The 14830-nt window shown below is 32.8% G+C and overlaps 1 protein-coding gene across 1 annotated transcript; it reads left to right on the forward strand.

Annotated features, from left to right (window-relative positions):
* The first annotated feature begins 1734 nt into the window (after positions 1-1734).
* LOC149417183 (uncharacterized) lies at positions 1735-14047 on the forward strand. Its single transcript, XM_089640047.1, has 7 exons — positions 1735-1778; positions 2475-2702; positions 3729-3797; positions 4569-4634; positions 4779-4859; positions 6170-6229; positions 13943-14047. Exons 2-7 carry the CDS (start codon positions 2661-2663, stop codon positions 14045-14047), a joined length of 423 nt encoding a protein of 140 aa, XP_089496173.1. The 5' UTR covers positions 1735-1778; positions 2475-2660.
* Positions 14048-14830: the final 783 nt, after the last annotated feature.

A 14830-nucleotide genomic window follows, 5' to 3' on the forward strand; every position in this document is an offset into this window, starting at 1 on the left:
TTTTTAAGGTTCAATATTAGAAAATATGCCATCTTCTCATTCCATATTATTTCAAAGTTCAATATGAGAAAAGGCGCCATCTTGTTTGTTCCAAATTTTTCAAATGTTCACTTTGAAAAATGAATCATATGTGATGCCGATGTCCAACTCGTAATGCATGTAGTGTTGATTTATTGATTACTCTATCTGAATTTGTGTATAAAATGATGATTTGTAATGAGTTTTTTATGTCTAAGATGGGTCCAGAAAGGCAGGCCAGGATGCGCAGGCAGGCGGAACAGGTACCGACAGTTTCACGCTAAGGAAACGATTTCCTAACCTTTTAACCAACACCGTTCACTTGACTACTAAACCATAACCAATCATGTCTGATAACCCACCTCTATTGCAATCATTCTACACGTATGATCGGCTGCCTTTGTAAATATTTAATAACAAAAAAATATTTTCCGTTAGGTATTTACATATGTATAGCATCACGTTTGTGCAATAATTTTATAGATTGTTTGTAATCTTTAGCACGAAGCATTTATGCCTGTTTTGTTGATTTTTATACAATTCTATTGCGTATGAGCACTTACTGAATATCCAGAACTTAAAACTAAAAGGCTAAAAAATGCTGTCTTCGTTCATCGGTCAGTTATGTTCATACTAAATCAGTCAGTTATGCTTATACTAAATCAGTCAGCGATGTTCATACGAAATTAGTTAGTTATGTTCATACTAAACCAGTCAGTTATGCTCATAATAAATTAGTCAGTAATTTTCGTATTAGAAAGACAGTTATGTTTATATTAAATCAGGAAATACAAAACATAAACGAATTCTAACATAATGTTTTTAGCACATAATTCAACGCCTAGTTTTGTCTTGTCAATAAAATGTTTCTCGTTCAAGATGTAATATTAATACTATATGTTATTTTTAATTTATCATTGTGCTCAATACATTTTGAAATATTGTCCTTAATAAGTTCTCTACATAACTTTAAGTGCAAAATGTTTGATTCTAAAGAAGGTCTCGAATTCCTACCTACCGTTATGACTGCTTTTAAAATAAATCTATTTGAATTTCAGTTTTATTTTTGGTAATGAATGAATGCAAATCTTGGAAGCGAAAATTAATACACTTCAGGAGATCCGATCAAGCTGAAACTCAGTAAATAGATTTGTTATCAAGAAAATTTAATTCTTTTACCTTTTGATAGCAATCACGTACACACAAGTGGATTGTTTCTCAAAACATTTCTGAAATCAGATGATATTACAGCAGTTAAAATACGAAATAATTATCGGTCCTAAGCGATCGGCAATTAGCTAGGTTGACTCCCTGTTCCAATCCCTGTAGAGACAGGTACAATCATCAACCCGAAATTAAAAAAAGAAAAACGTTTTGAGACATTTTTAATTAGATGTATCACAGAAAAACTCCGTTTTTAACCGGTTGATTTTTTTGAGTCGAGTTTAGAAATAAATTGTTGTTGTTTTATATCAACCATGTTTTATGTCCACAGAGCTACTACAGCATTCTTCTTTATTTTTCACGTACACTGGGATCAAATTTATGCTGAAAAACACTTGCAAAAGTGCAGCTATCGTAATATGATGTATGTTATAGATTTTGTTATCTTATGTAATATGGACAACGAATCCAAATCATACACGTACAGGTATGTAGAACGAGACATGATTGACTAGTTTCGAAGGTTTTTAACCACGTAATAACAACTGGGAAGAACGTGGAGATATGTAAACGCACTGAAATCACACAAGTTTGTGGTAAGTTAAGGTTAACCTTCAAATAATATACTTACTACCAATATCAGTTATTAACTTTTGCGATACCAAAAGATAGATTTGAGCACAAGAAGAATAGACAAAATACTTTGGGAGGCGGGTATGGGTACCGCTACCCCGTGAACCATTCATTGGATAACCAATACCTCCGCCAGCGGTGCCCGTGTTCACGGGGGAGCTTTGTCCAGGTCTCGATGGCTGTTGCAGGCCTGATCGGCAGAGGCCGGTTGAGGGGGACCCTTTCACCTCTTTAGCCGGACACTCTCAATCTATCTTCTTTGCATCGCAGTGGGACGGATAGATTCATTCATCTGATACTCCTTGACACTTTTCCCCAAGATTCCCACCCACCCCATACCTTTTCTTTCCCAAAACCTCCTCTCCTTATTAAAATAACCCTCCACACAGCATCTCTGACATAGGCCCTGAGATTTTTTTTCTTTGGGATCTTCTGTGTGGAACTAATGTAAAAAAATAATTTTGGACACAACTGGACACACTGGCCCCCAGCTTCTTACCCACCCCTCATAACTTTTTCCTTCCCTTTTTTCTCCACCTGTCTTTTATTTTCTTATGCAACACAGCCATGGGAAATTATTTTCATCATATTATAAAATATAGATATAGAAGAAAAATTATACACGAATAGAATAACATATTTTTTAAACAATATTCTAGGTTATTCAAAGTATTGGAAAGAGCATAAATGCAACGACATTACTTCGCCAAGAACGCCAAAGGCAAGTTTCCCAGAAGCAAGAAGATAAGTCAAGTGAAGAGAAAGTTAGTCAAGAACTAACCGAAGGTTCTTCTGAAGACCAGAGCTCGTCTTCTGAGGAAGAGCCTCCGGGAGGTGGAGATGGAATGGGAGGTGGAATCCTTGGACTTTTGGCTGGACTCAGTGGGGTAAGACATTCTCCTTTTGTTTAGTTCACTTTATCTTTTACGTTAAATTTAAGGCGATGCCATACGTAGTAATGCAAAATCATGTGTTTTTGGTTTGAAAATTTGGTCGCCTAGAAATGTTTCAGGTGCTATTAAATACTGCGAGTAGAATATAACTTGGCCTTTGAAATAATCGATTATTTTTTAGATAAATCTTTATATAAGCACAGAAAAAGATAATGTTTAAGGCCAATAATGCATTTTCGGTTATGATTTTATTATATAATGTGGCAAATTAAGTTCTTTATAAAATGATCGAAATTTTTTTTAATATTTATGCCTGAACATCCACAAAATAAAATAAAAGGCACTTTTTGGCCATGTTTTTTTCTTGCATAAATCAAAACAGGCGGATGGTGTTAAGCGGGAATTTAAACCTTATCGCTATCTACGTAAGGGTTATTATTGATCAGTTTTAATTGATAAGTTCTCAATTTAAAATATTACACGACATAGTGCATCGCCTTAACACGAATCATATACCTATACAGTACATTTTAGGCATGTTCGAGAGTGGTAGAGTGATTTGAAGGTGCTTGAGATGGCTTTAGTCGTGACTGGTGGCCAGATCTGAATAGCTAGGTACTTCACCACCTTCCTCTTCCATATCTACTTCCTCTTACAACTACATTCAGCATCACAACATCCCCAATTATTGTGCTCATATGAATCCAGTTGTAGAGGTTAAGTTAAGCGGTTGGTTTTTATAGTAGTTAAAACAACGATTAAATTTATGCCTTTTCTTCTGAAATTAAGGTTATCTCTCAATACACTGCTGGCTGGTCACGAGTTCTGTTCTGTAATAAATATTTTCGCTTTGCTTTTGAAATTTTTTTAGCATGAAAGTCGACTGACTGCGATTTCTTCAGATTAGATTGTATTACTTTGAATTAGGTTGAAAACCATTTGCATCAAATCATGTGATGCGGACTTTGTTATTTTTTGTTACTAGGACATAAAATTTATTAAAAAAATATATTTTTCCAGGATGGAGGCGAATCAGATTTGGGAACTCTTTTGACAGTGGTTGGATCAATTGTTGCTAATTTAAGTGGTGTAAGTTTACAGTTTATATTTTTGTTTTTAAGTTATAGAGTCTTAATGGCACACTATCTTGTTGAAACATATTTCACAATTATCACACCAGTAGCAGGATTGTGACCGGATTCAGTTGTTTGGAGTTGGAGGTCGAATTGGATTAGAGGTAAAAAGGTGGAACCAATTTTTTAGCTTTGTGTGTCGTCTAAATATAATACATCGAGGAGAATAATCTTCTTGACAAATCAGTTACAATTTTGAATTTGGCAATTAAAATAATTTTATTTAAAAAAATTAATATTATAAGTAGGTCACACTTTCAATTTTTAAAATGATATTTTTAAACCATAAGTTCTTGGATTCGTTGAATCGGAGTAACAAACAGATACACAACGGAAATCAGCATTTTAATGTCAACGATAACAACATTATCATTAAATTACATAAAAAAGATATGCATACTTATAAATTCAATACATGACAGCCAACAAGGTTTCGCTCAGCAAAAGCTTGGTCCGGACTTATATTATCAATTATACAAAGCTCTTTACAATATGTTTACAAAATATGTTTTTCATTTAATACAATATAATATATATTTATAATGTCACTCCTTAAGTATTCGCTTACGTCGAAAAAAATAATTTAATTGTCACCAAAATATCATTTATACAAATAATAACGAATTATCCTTTAATAGTAATATTATTCCTTCAATAGTACGTATTTTGGAAGGCTTGGCACAGGAATGTACTTTCTGAGGTATAATTTTGTTCTATATTTTTCTAGGGAGAAGGATTTGATTTGAATGTCTTGATCGAGGCTGCAGTTACACTTATTGCAGGCATTTTAGGGGTAAGTAATCTGTTTATCACATAACGATTCATTTGATTGACATTGTTGATGTGATCAAAAAATTTTTCATATAAGCTTCACAACATTTTTTTGACATAATATTTATATTTAAAATAAATAAAATATTGTTTTAATTGCATTTAGGGAGATGGAATGCAGAACATTGGAACAAAGATTGGGGGCTACATAACGACAGCATTAAGCGGCCTTACAGGAGGAGGGGCGGTAATTATATATTACCTTTTTTTTATTAACAGTACTTAAATACAATGAGTGTCAACCGTTTAAAAAAATGATTTATAAATAATTATAAGGGTCGGTACCAAAGACATATCTTTATGAAATTTGGAGTGATTATGAATTAATTTTACCGGGCGAGGTTAGTACACAGAGAGATAAATGACATATTTAGTATGTACGTATATGTGTATGTGTATGTGTATGTGTATGTGTATGTGTATGTGTATGTGTATGTGTATGTGTATGTGTATGTGTATGTGTATGTGTATGTGTATGTGTATGTGTATGTGTATGTGTATGTGTATGTGTATGTGTATGTGTATGTGTATGTGTATGTGTATGTGTATGTGTATGTGTATGTGTATGTGTATGTGTATGTGTATGTGTATGTGTATGTGTATGTGTATGTGTATGTGTATGTGTATGTGTATGTGTATGTGTATGTGTATGTGTATGTGTATGTGTATGTGTATGTGTATGTGTATGTGTATGTGTATGTGTATGTGTATGTGTATGTGTATGTGTATGTGTATGTGTATGTGTATGTGTATGTGTATGTGTATGTGTATGTGTATGTGTATGTGTATGTGTATGTGTATGTGTATGTGTATGTGTATGTGTATGTGTATGTGTATGTGTATGTGTATGTGTATGTGTATGTGTATGTGTATGTGTATGTGTATGTGTATGTGTATGTGTATGTGTATGTGTATGTGTATGTGTATGTGTATGTGTATGTGTATGTGTATGTGTATGTGTATGTGTATGTGTATGTGTATGTGTATGTGTATGTGTATGTGTATGTGTATGTGTATGTGTATGTGTATGTGTATGTGTATGTGTATGTGTATGTGTATGTGTATGTGTATGTGTATGAATTAGTGCGCATTGATTATTATTTTCCTTAATCACGTTCTGGAAAAGATTATTGAATATTGGGAGAAGTGGAACTTGGTGAGTTTGAATAATAGTTTGATGTGGCTGGTAAGTTTAGATGGTATTTTCATTTGTGAAAGGAGTTCTGGGCGGAAAATTTCATCATTTAGGATTTTATTTAGCAATGTTGTTATGTCGGCTACCGATCGCTTTAGTTTCAGAAGATGGAGTACACAGTGATAGTTAGTTATTGGTGGATTTAAACCGAAGAAATGAATTTATTTTGTATTCGTTCTATACTTTTAATGAATGGTATGTATATGCTATTTCAGTGCTGTATTTTGCGGTTTGGATTCAAATCCAAATGTTCTTCAGTTAAATAAGAAAAAACTTTATTTAATAATTTTTTTATTTTTCAGATGAATAATGGGGAATTTTTCGGGAATCTCTTAGCAACGATCATCGCAGGAACCAGCGCGGTAATGAAAACAGGAAAACAGGAAAACAGGAACTTTACACTAACATTTTTATCTAATATTTTCTGATTTTACTATCATTTTTTAAGTCTATAATCTTTCATCTCCAGTTAAATGTAATTATTTCTTCACTGATCAATGACAATTTTTTAAACCAGTTTTAATTGGGGAAACACAGTGGGTGGCAAATCGTTTCATAGCCTAGCTGTGGAACTCAAGAACAAGTCGTAGAAACGACCAATTCTCACGTGACAAATGTCAAACGCGTTAGGCGTACGTTTGGCGTGTTTCCCGACTCTGAACCGGTGCAGAAGGAAACAATGACGCTAGTTTCTCAGAACATCTTCCATTGTAATACCGGTAGAACAAGGACAGCATACCTACCTGATGCGTGTGCTCCAAAGGTTTGCAACCCGTTTGTTAAGATAGGGGCATTTATAAAACAGACCGGTGGCTTTTAGAGAGAGTCAAGGGTTTTTTCTGGTATTTTTAAGCTCCAGATCAGAGGTGGTAGCCAAATTCAACAGTGGGATGCACTTGCGATTTGAACAGAGTAAATTGATTCAATTCAATATATTCATTTTAAAAACCTTACAAAATTTTAAATTTTAGTGCGTTTTAAAAATACATTTTGTAATAAGAATTCTTACATTAATATAAACAGTGTGTATTCAAAATTAAAAAAAACTATTTACTGCGCAAAAAGAGTACAAAGGGTATAGTTTATAGGTTACATCCTATTTCTTCCAGCTAACCCAACAATGAACTATACCGGTAATAATAGAGCTTGCCTTTTAAAGGCAGCTTCATTGATGATAAAAATGTCGATATCTGAATTGATTCTGTTCAAAAGCACATGCATGACCATTGGCAAGTTAGTCCTGCAGAACGGGAGATAAAGCAGTCTATGTTGTCGGTGACGGAGATAACCATAGGTAACATAGAAATGAATGCTCTCCATGATGACCGAGTTTTCAAACCATCCACGAATCAGTCTAAAGAATGTATATTATGAATGTATCTGCGGGTCGTGTACAGTACGCCTCGCCTCTAAGAGGCTAACATGACCCTGGCTTCGATGGAGCCACTGTACCTGAGCTGATCACCTATACACTGGCATATCAATGGAAGGCATGTTGAGAAGATTGCTTTGTTGAAGGAACTAGATTGTCATTTAAATACGTAAAGTCAAGGTTAAACACAATAAAAATCAGTAAATAAAGTATTTATGATTTAAAGGAATACTTTTTATTGCTCAAATTAATTGCGTAAATTTTTAATTTACAATGCTCTGGATAACAACAATATATCTTCAGAAGCTTCTGTAATAGTAAAGAGTTTAGCGCTGTACAAAGTCATGGATAAGGTGAATTACATATTTTATACGTACCTACATAAGCGCACTTGAAGTGAAATGACACCAAACTGCGCTATATAAATGCCATGTTATTATTATTATTATTACACTTATGTAATTAAATACACATCCAGGAGAGTATTTTGGAAAGCTTGGCAAATATTTGTGCGATGAAAATATTAGTTGTTTGAAAATCTGTAAATACGTGATATTATTTTTATTTTTAGTGTGTAAATATTATACGCATTACAGCACTTACATTATTTGCACACTTATATGTCACTGTCCAAACTGGATTTATGCTTTAATCTTCATAATATGCCCGCGGAACTTTGTTTTTGAATTTGGTATTAGATTTTTTCACATATCAACGTGCATGCATTTAAATTGTATATAACTATATATTGTAACCAAAAAACATAAATCAAACAGCCCTTATACCGAGAAACTGGACAATGCACCTGTTTTAATGCTCTTAAATTCTCAAAACCTTCGGGTTACCAATTAAAAAGCTTGCCCTACATTGAATTTAAATACTTTAGACTACTATAAATAGGTATTTTAAAGTTCATACTAGGCATACGTGTACATGGCGAGTGGCAACTTGCGTACTTGTGATATTTATAAACCACATATTAATTTATAGACCATTGCAGAGGTGGTGTGAAAAATAATATAATCGGTTGGTAATAGAATATAAGCCGCCGGTATCATTTAGAAGCAAATTAATTATTATTTTTTATTACTACCTTTATCATTTTATTTTTGTCAATTTATTTTATTAGTCGGAATAAGCCGACGTAGCTTAGTGATCTAGAGCAAATGACTGGACATCAGAAGGGCCGGGTTCAATTTCCGTTGGCGGCATTTATTTTTAATTTGTATGGATATTTCAGGCGAGTAATTAATGCCTATAATAATTTGTTGTCCTTTGTGCTGTGCAGAAAAACCTTAAAAACATTACTTTATCATAAAAAAATAATGATTTTATTTCTTAATGTTTCATTTAAGTTCGTTTAATTGAGTTTAATGTCAATACAGTTTATTTTATTTATAAACATAGTTTGTGCTCACATGACCAAATAATTGGCTAAAATACAATGAAATAAATCGGCTAAAATATAATGAAAGTCGCGGTGGGGACTTCAGTAGCTACTAATCCACCAAGCAAGTTGGGTTGGGTGTGGGTTTAATTTTAAAGAACACGTATTATTTAATAATGCCGCGATATGCATCTATTTAGCTGATTCACAAACTAAGAAGGCTTTACTAATAAACGTGTTTTAATTTTTACACAATTGATAAACTACCGTTAACAATACTTAAATGGTTGTTTAACAGATGTGTAAAATTTAAAACACTTTATATTAGTAAGGGGAGATTGTTTACATAATAAGAACCTAGTTGAAAGAAGTTCACAGGCTTTTTGCATTTTGCCGGTGTCTACAAGAACAAAGAAAAATATTACGTTATTTTTCATTTATATATTTATTTATATATATATGTACATTTTTTTTCAATTTAGCTTAACAATTGGGTTTTTTCGATTTCTAAAAGAACCTTCCAATTACGAGAAATGATCTTCCATTTTGGGGGAAAATCTTACACTACAAAGTGACTTTTCTTAAAATTAAAAATCGCAAAAAGTACAAATTCCACACACGCCTCGCAAAACTTGAAAACAAATGTCATTGGCCCTTTTAGAAACAAACCACAGATGTGTCAACAATGGTTGTCACCGTCACTTTTCAACGTATGCATCTGAATTTTTGTGCTCATTATTACGCTTCAATATCTGATAATATTATTATATTAATCACTGTACAGTTTAGGATTATTGTAAACGAAAGTGGCGCCATCTGTCATTTTCATACACAACCGTTGAAATTTTATTTGCTAGTTATTACTATTTCGGACATGGAGAAAGATCACTTACCAGTTACCCTCCATATACTTTTGTATAAAGTTATTTGATTTGCTCCACATGACTACAACATATTTTATCATTTATATTCTTTATTTGTTTTGGTTAGTAAATTATATGAGAGTAGTGGTAGTGAAGTTTAAATATCGCTTGAATCATTAAAAAACAGTTCCCAGGCATCACCGCTTTTAAAAAATTACTTTCACCGAGAAATAGTACAGAGTCACATCACTAGCTGCAAATAATCGGGTTCCCTTTGACCCATTTGCAATATCTTCAAACACGGCTGAAGGTTGACCAGTTGGCACAAACGACGGACAATCGAGGGCGTTATATCTGGTACTAGCCAAAATATCAACACCTCCACTTACTTAACGAAATCATTTATTGCTTCATATCCATCTTACAGTGTTATCTTATATCAAGTTCAATTGAAAATAAAGGAAAACTAAAAAGTATTATTAAATTTAACTATTACGGGTTTCAGCCTATCACAACCATCTTCAGACTAGTACAATTTTTCATCAAAATTAATGTACCTATTTACAAAATTTTTGAAGTGACGGGTGTGGTGATCAATAACTTTATTTAAATTATTGTCCTATTATAACTGGACCATTTTGCATTCTGTCTGTCTGTAAATTTGTTTGTATGTTCCGTTTCCGTTTCTAGATGGTGGACGTTTTAATGGTTCAGAAAAGATTATTTTTATTTTATTGATTTATTGATTTATTGTGAAAAACAGTATATTCCATTTACATTTCACAAATAACAGTTTAAGTGTAAGTGCAAAATCGTTGAGTTTATTTGGACCTTTTCATTCGCATTTCGTTTTTAATATAACGATGCCCACCTCCCACAAGAAAGTTTGAAAAAAAAATTGTCATTGAGAGAGGGACGATAATTTGGACAAATTATATAGATCTTTGATTGAAATAAAAAGGGTCACTTAAAGTACCTTTACAATTTATAATTAAATAGTTAGGTTTTTAAGATCCTACTTACAATCTTATGATTTCAGAGGAAATTTTTATTTTGATTTATTAGAGAAAATATTATAAACATGCTCTTTTGGATGTGAGTTCTTCTAACTGTTAACATAACTGCTAATGATAATCAGTATTGTTATATCCTAAATTTACGTATTGTAGAGTTAAAGGTATTAAGATGGCCGTGATAGGTTAAAACCGGTAACGATTAAAAATAAAAATAAAATGGTCCAAAGTTTTTAATTGTTTTAATATATTATTATGATGAAAATCTGCCAAGAATCACTGTTTGTATCAAAAATACAAATAATAAACACATGATTTTGATTAATGCTGAACAAACTACTAACAAAGTTATTTTTCGGGACGTTTTTTGCTCTTGTATTCTACTCATTTGTTTGTGAAACTAAATTGATTATTTTTTTCATATAAATAACTGTTTAGCGTGCACGTACATTCATATATTTGTGGTGCAATTACGAATTGAAAATCTCAAGAATTTAAGCTTGTTACATGAACTAGATTAATGAAATTTCCTAACATTTTGTGAAGGTGTGGCATTTATTTTTCAGGTGTTTTTCTATTTTGTAACCCTGACCTTAATAATATAGTAGTTTTGTGAACAGTATCTCTCGCGTCCAAAAATTTATGTTGCAATTTTATATTTTTGAATAAATCCAAACAAAATTTTTATCATAAGGTTTGTGGGTAGGTACTTAAATACCCACTAAATTGAAGAAACACGACAATTTAAAATTTGTAATTTTTTTAACTAAACCATTAAACCACCATCTTGAACCGGAACCGGAACGTACAATATCTTCGTTGTTGGATATATTTAGGAAAATATCAATATTTTAGTTTGGCATTCATCTAATTTCTATAATGTGGACCACATTAGACATCTACTAGTCAGTGAAATTCTGAAATGTTAAAAAAATAAAAGAAATGAGAACGGGAGCTGATAACTTGATATAGTTAAATCCATTTCAAGCAAGCCAACTTTTACATTCTGAACATTGGTCTCTCACCAAAATAATTCTCTATATATCCTAGCTATTATTAATGATTCTTCAATTGACTTAATGTCATTTTTTTTCTCGTTTTTTGCAAGATTTACCCTTTTTCAAACCTTGCAACAGACATAACGATTTTTTTAGTAGAAAACTCTTAAATACATACAAGAAAATGATTGTTGTAATAAAAATACCAACAATAATCAGATTTTACTACTTTACAAATATAAGTAATTGTAATCTCTTGAATGTCTAGGTTAAAAGTGTGAAAAAGACAGTAAAAAAGGTTTCTTTCACCTTCAAAAAATATTAGGAAATTTGTGTAATCCAGATTTTATTACCAACAAAAACTCTCGGCAAAAAAGTTTATGTCAAGGATTAGATCGTAAACTTTGAATATTATTATCGATATGGGCTTTGTTCAATGTTAAATTGATTTATCGAGTATTGAACTGAAAAAAATCTTTAGTTCTTTTGATTATTAGCATAAATTGCGGGTCATTATAATAAGTTACCAATGAAAGTACTTGTAATGATACATATGAAACCTATAAATAATTCAAAGATGTATCAAATGATAGAATTTCCTTGGTGCTTGCTTAGCACCTAACTCACTCACAAGTGTTTTTACAAAAAGTAGGTACATAGTTCTGTGCGGGCGTATCATAAAAAAATATCAAAATCTTACAAGACTTTTTCTCACGATCTCAGCCATTTACACTCATACTATTTTACTCCTATAGTAGTTATAATACTATTATTATAATATTATACTCTTTACTGCCCCTTGGTTCGCCCCCATCTTGAATATGCTTGTGTGATTTGGTCTCCTTTTTATGCTGTCCATATTCGACGCATTGAATCTGTTCAACATCGGTTCTGAAGAGGGATTGCTAGGAGGCTAGGTTTAGAAAATGGCAAATACTCATATGACGAAATTGAACTAACTCTAAACCTCTCTCCTTTGGAAGTCCGTCGGGAAAGAAATGACCTCATTTGCTTCTTCAAAATTATAAATGGTATTATTGATTCACCTACTCTACTGCAACTCATTCCCTTCAATATCCCCTCGCAAAGACTCAGAAATGATCAACTGCTCTTCCTCAACCATCATTCGACAAATTATGGATATTATTCACCATTGTCCAGAATGTGTAGACTGGTCAACTCAAGTCAAAACCTTAACTTTTTTGGGATAAGTCTGAATGATTTTTGCCAGTCGCTAAACAAGTGATGGAATATTAAAAGTGTCCCGTGGTCCTGACCCACGGCGTAGTCTTGACTTGATTCAACTTGTCACTTTATTTTCTTAAATTATATCTACCATATGTCTTTGCTTTCATGTACCTTTGTCTACTCCTGTATTTTTCATTTTACTTTATTCGTGTTATTATTTTGTAATTTGGACGATGTCCGTTAATAAATAAATAAATAAATAACTGCCCGGGTGCATGGGGCGAGGATTGTCTACGTCTTGGAGGCGGATGCGTCTGCCATCTACTGTGTGGCAGGCCGGATTTAGAGAGACTGGTTGAGAAAGGTCTTCTTATTTCTCCAGCAGGACTCTCTCGACTCATCGCCTTGCTTCGCAGTGGGAGGGATGAATTCAAACGTCTGTCCCTCTTGGCGATTCTGACCCCCGGATTCCTGCCCACCCCTCATACCTTTTCTTTCCCAGCTCTTAATCTCCATTACCTTTCTTTAAAAAAAACCCTCCATAAATGACATAGGCCCGGATGGGAATTATTTCTAATGTAAAAAATATGCTTCACGGAATTTTGATTACTCCAGCTTGACAGCTCTCAACAGTCGCAATGCTTATGCGCTCTGACGGAATAAAAAGATACTATCAAACACGGCTACCATCTTGACAGGACACGGAACGGAAGTGGTAGATTCAAAACACTTGCTAATCTCGAGATCAGTCAAAAAGGCCGCCTCCTATTTTAGAGAGATTTTATTTAGTTTGACTTGTACATTTTAATATTGTTTTTTCTTCTCCAGGTTAGTACTTATTTTTTGTCACCATATATGCTTTGATTTATTTTCACGTTGTTTTTACAATGGCGGGTGTCTGAAATATACACTAGTAAAGCTAATAAATAATGTTTTTTATCAATTGGAAGCATCGACCTCAATATGATTCAAATTTTTCATAAGGTGACAGGGCACAATACTTAAAAACAGGTTTGCAAAACGGAACATAACCATATTATGAAAACGAACAATATATAAATATATATATATAATATTAAGATTTATGTAATAATCGTTGTGTGTGGGTGTTGGGCATAATCGTTAACCTTTGCATAATAGAATGTTGTACAGATATAAATAAATATTGACAGATATCGATTTAGTTTTCGTGTCATCGAGACGAAAATGGCTTAGCTAAGAACATTTTCTAATTTATTATTGCTTTTATTTTAGGCTGGAACTGGAGATAGCGAGGAAGCTGGAAGTGGGGGATCGGATTCTGGAACTTTTTTCTTCTCTCTCATCTCTTCAATACTTGGCGCTAGCAGCTATGGATAAATTTGAAGAAATACTATTTTTATTTGGAAAGGTAAAAGAAAACAAAGAAACGGTAAATTTAGTTTTAATAGAGATTCATATGCACAATACTGTTACTTTTCTCTCTCTTACTGTGGATATTTTTGTCAGGGTTTTAGGGTAATAAATATGCATGTTTTTTTTTATAACCGAATTAAAATTTAACTTCGTTTTAAAGATTTGGATAAAATAAACGAAGACCTAAATAATGTTATAAAATTTCGAATTAATTTTAAGCGATTCACAGAAAGAATGACGAGATATGGCAATAATATGAAATATTATTTTACTTAAATTTAAATAGGTATAATGAATTTATCAAAATTATATAAATAATGGTTGTGTCACTCAACGCTATACTCTCAAAAAATTATTTTATTTTGTTTGTTTGTGGCTTATACAGGTTATTTGTTTTTGTGTGACACTGGTATATTATTCTTCTCCCCTTTTTAACATGTGTTAGGGGGAGGGGAGCAGAAGAGCACGTAAAATAATTTCGTTTTACGGGATTTGTTGTCACTTCGATAGCTGATAGGCGCGTGACCACGGCAGCTCCCTAATTCATTATATGTAGGCAGGAGTCGGGATAGCATCATTTTCATCACGGTGTATCATATAAGCCACGCCCACACGTAAACTTTATTATCTGTATTCTGTAACATAACTGTAAGGGATTGTACGGCGAGCGATGTAGTAATACACGTCATGCCCAAACAACGCTTTGAGAGTAAAGCGTCATATGACACTCCCATAAACGACATGAAA

Source organism: Hesperophylax consimilis, chromosome 15 (genome assembly GCF_061612785.1).
Source record: "Hesperophylax consimilis isolate HC1 chromosome 15, BYU_Hcon_1.0, whole genome shotgun sequence".
Lineage (NCBI taxonomy): Eukaryota > Metazoa > Arthropoda > Insecta > Trichoptera > Limnephilidae > Hesperophylax > Hesperophylax consimilis.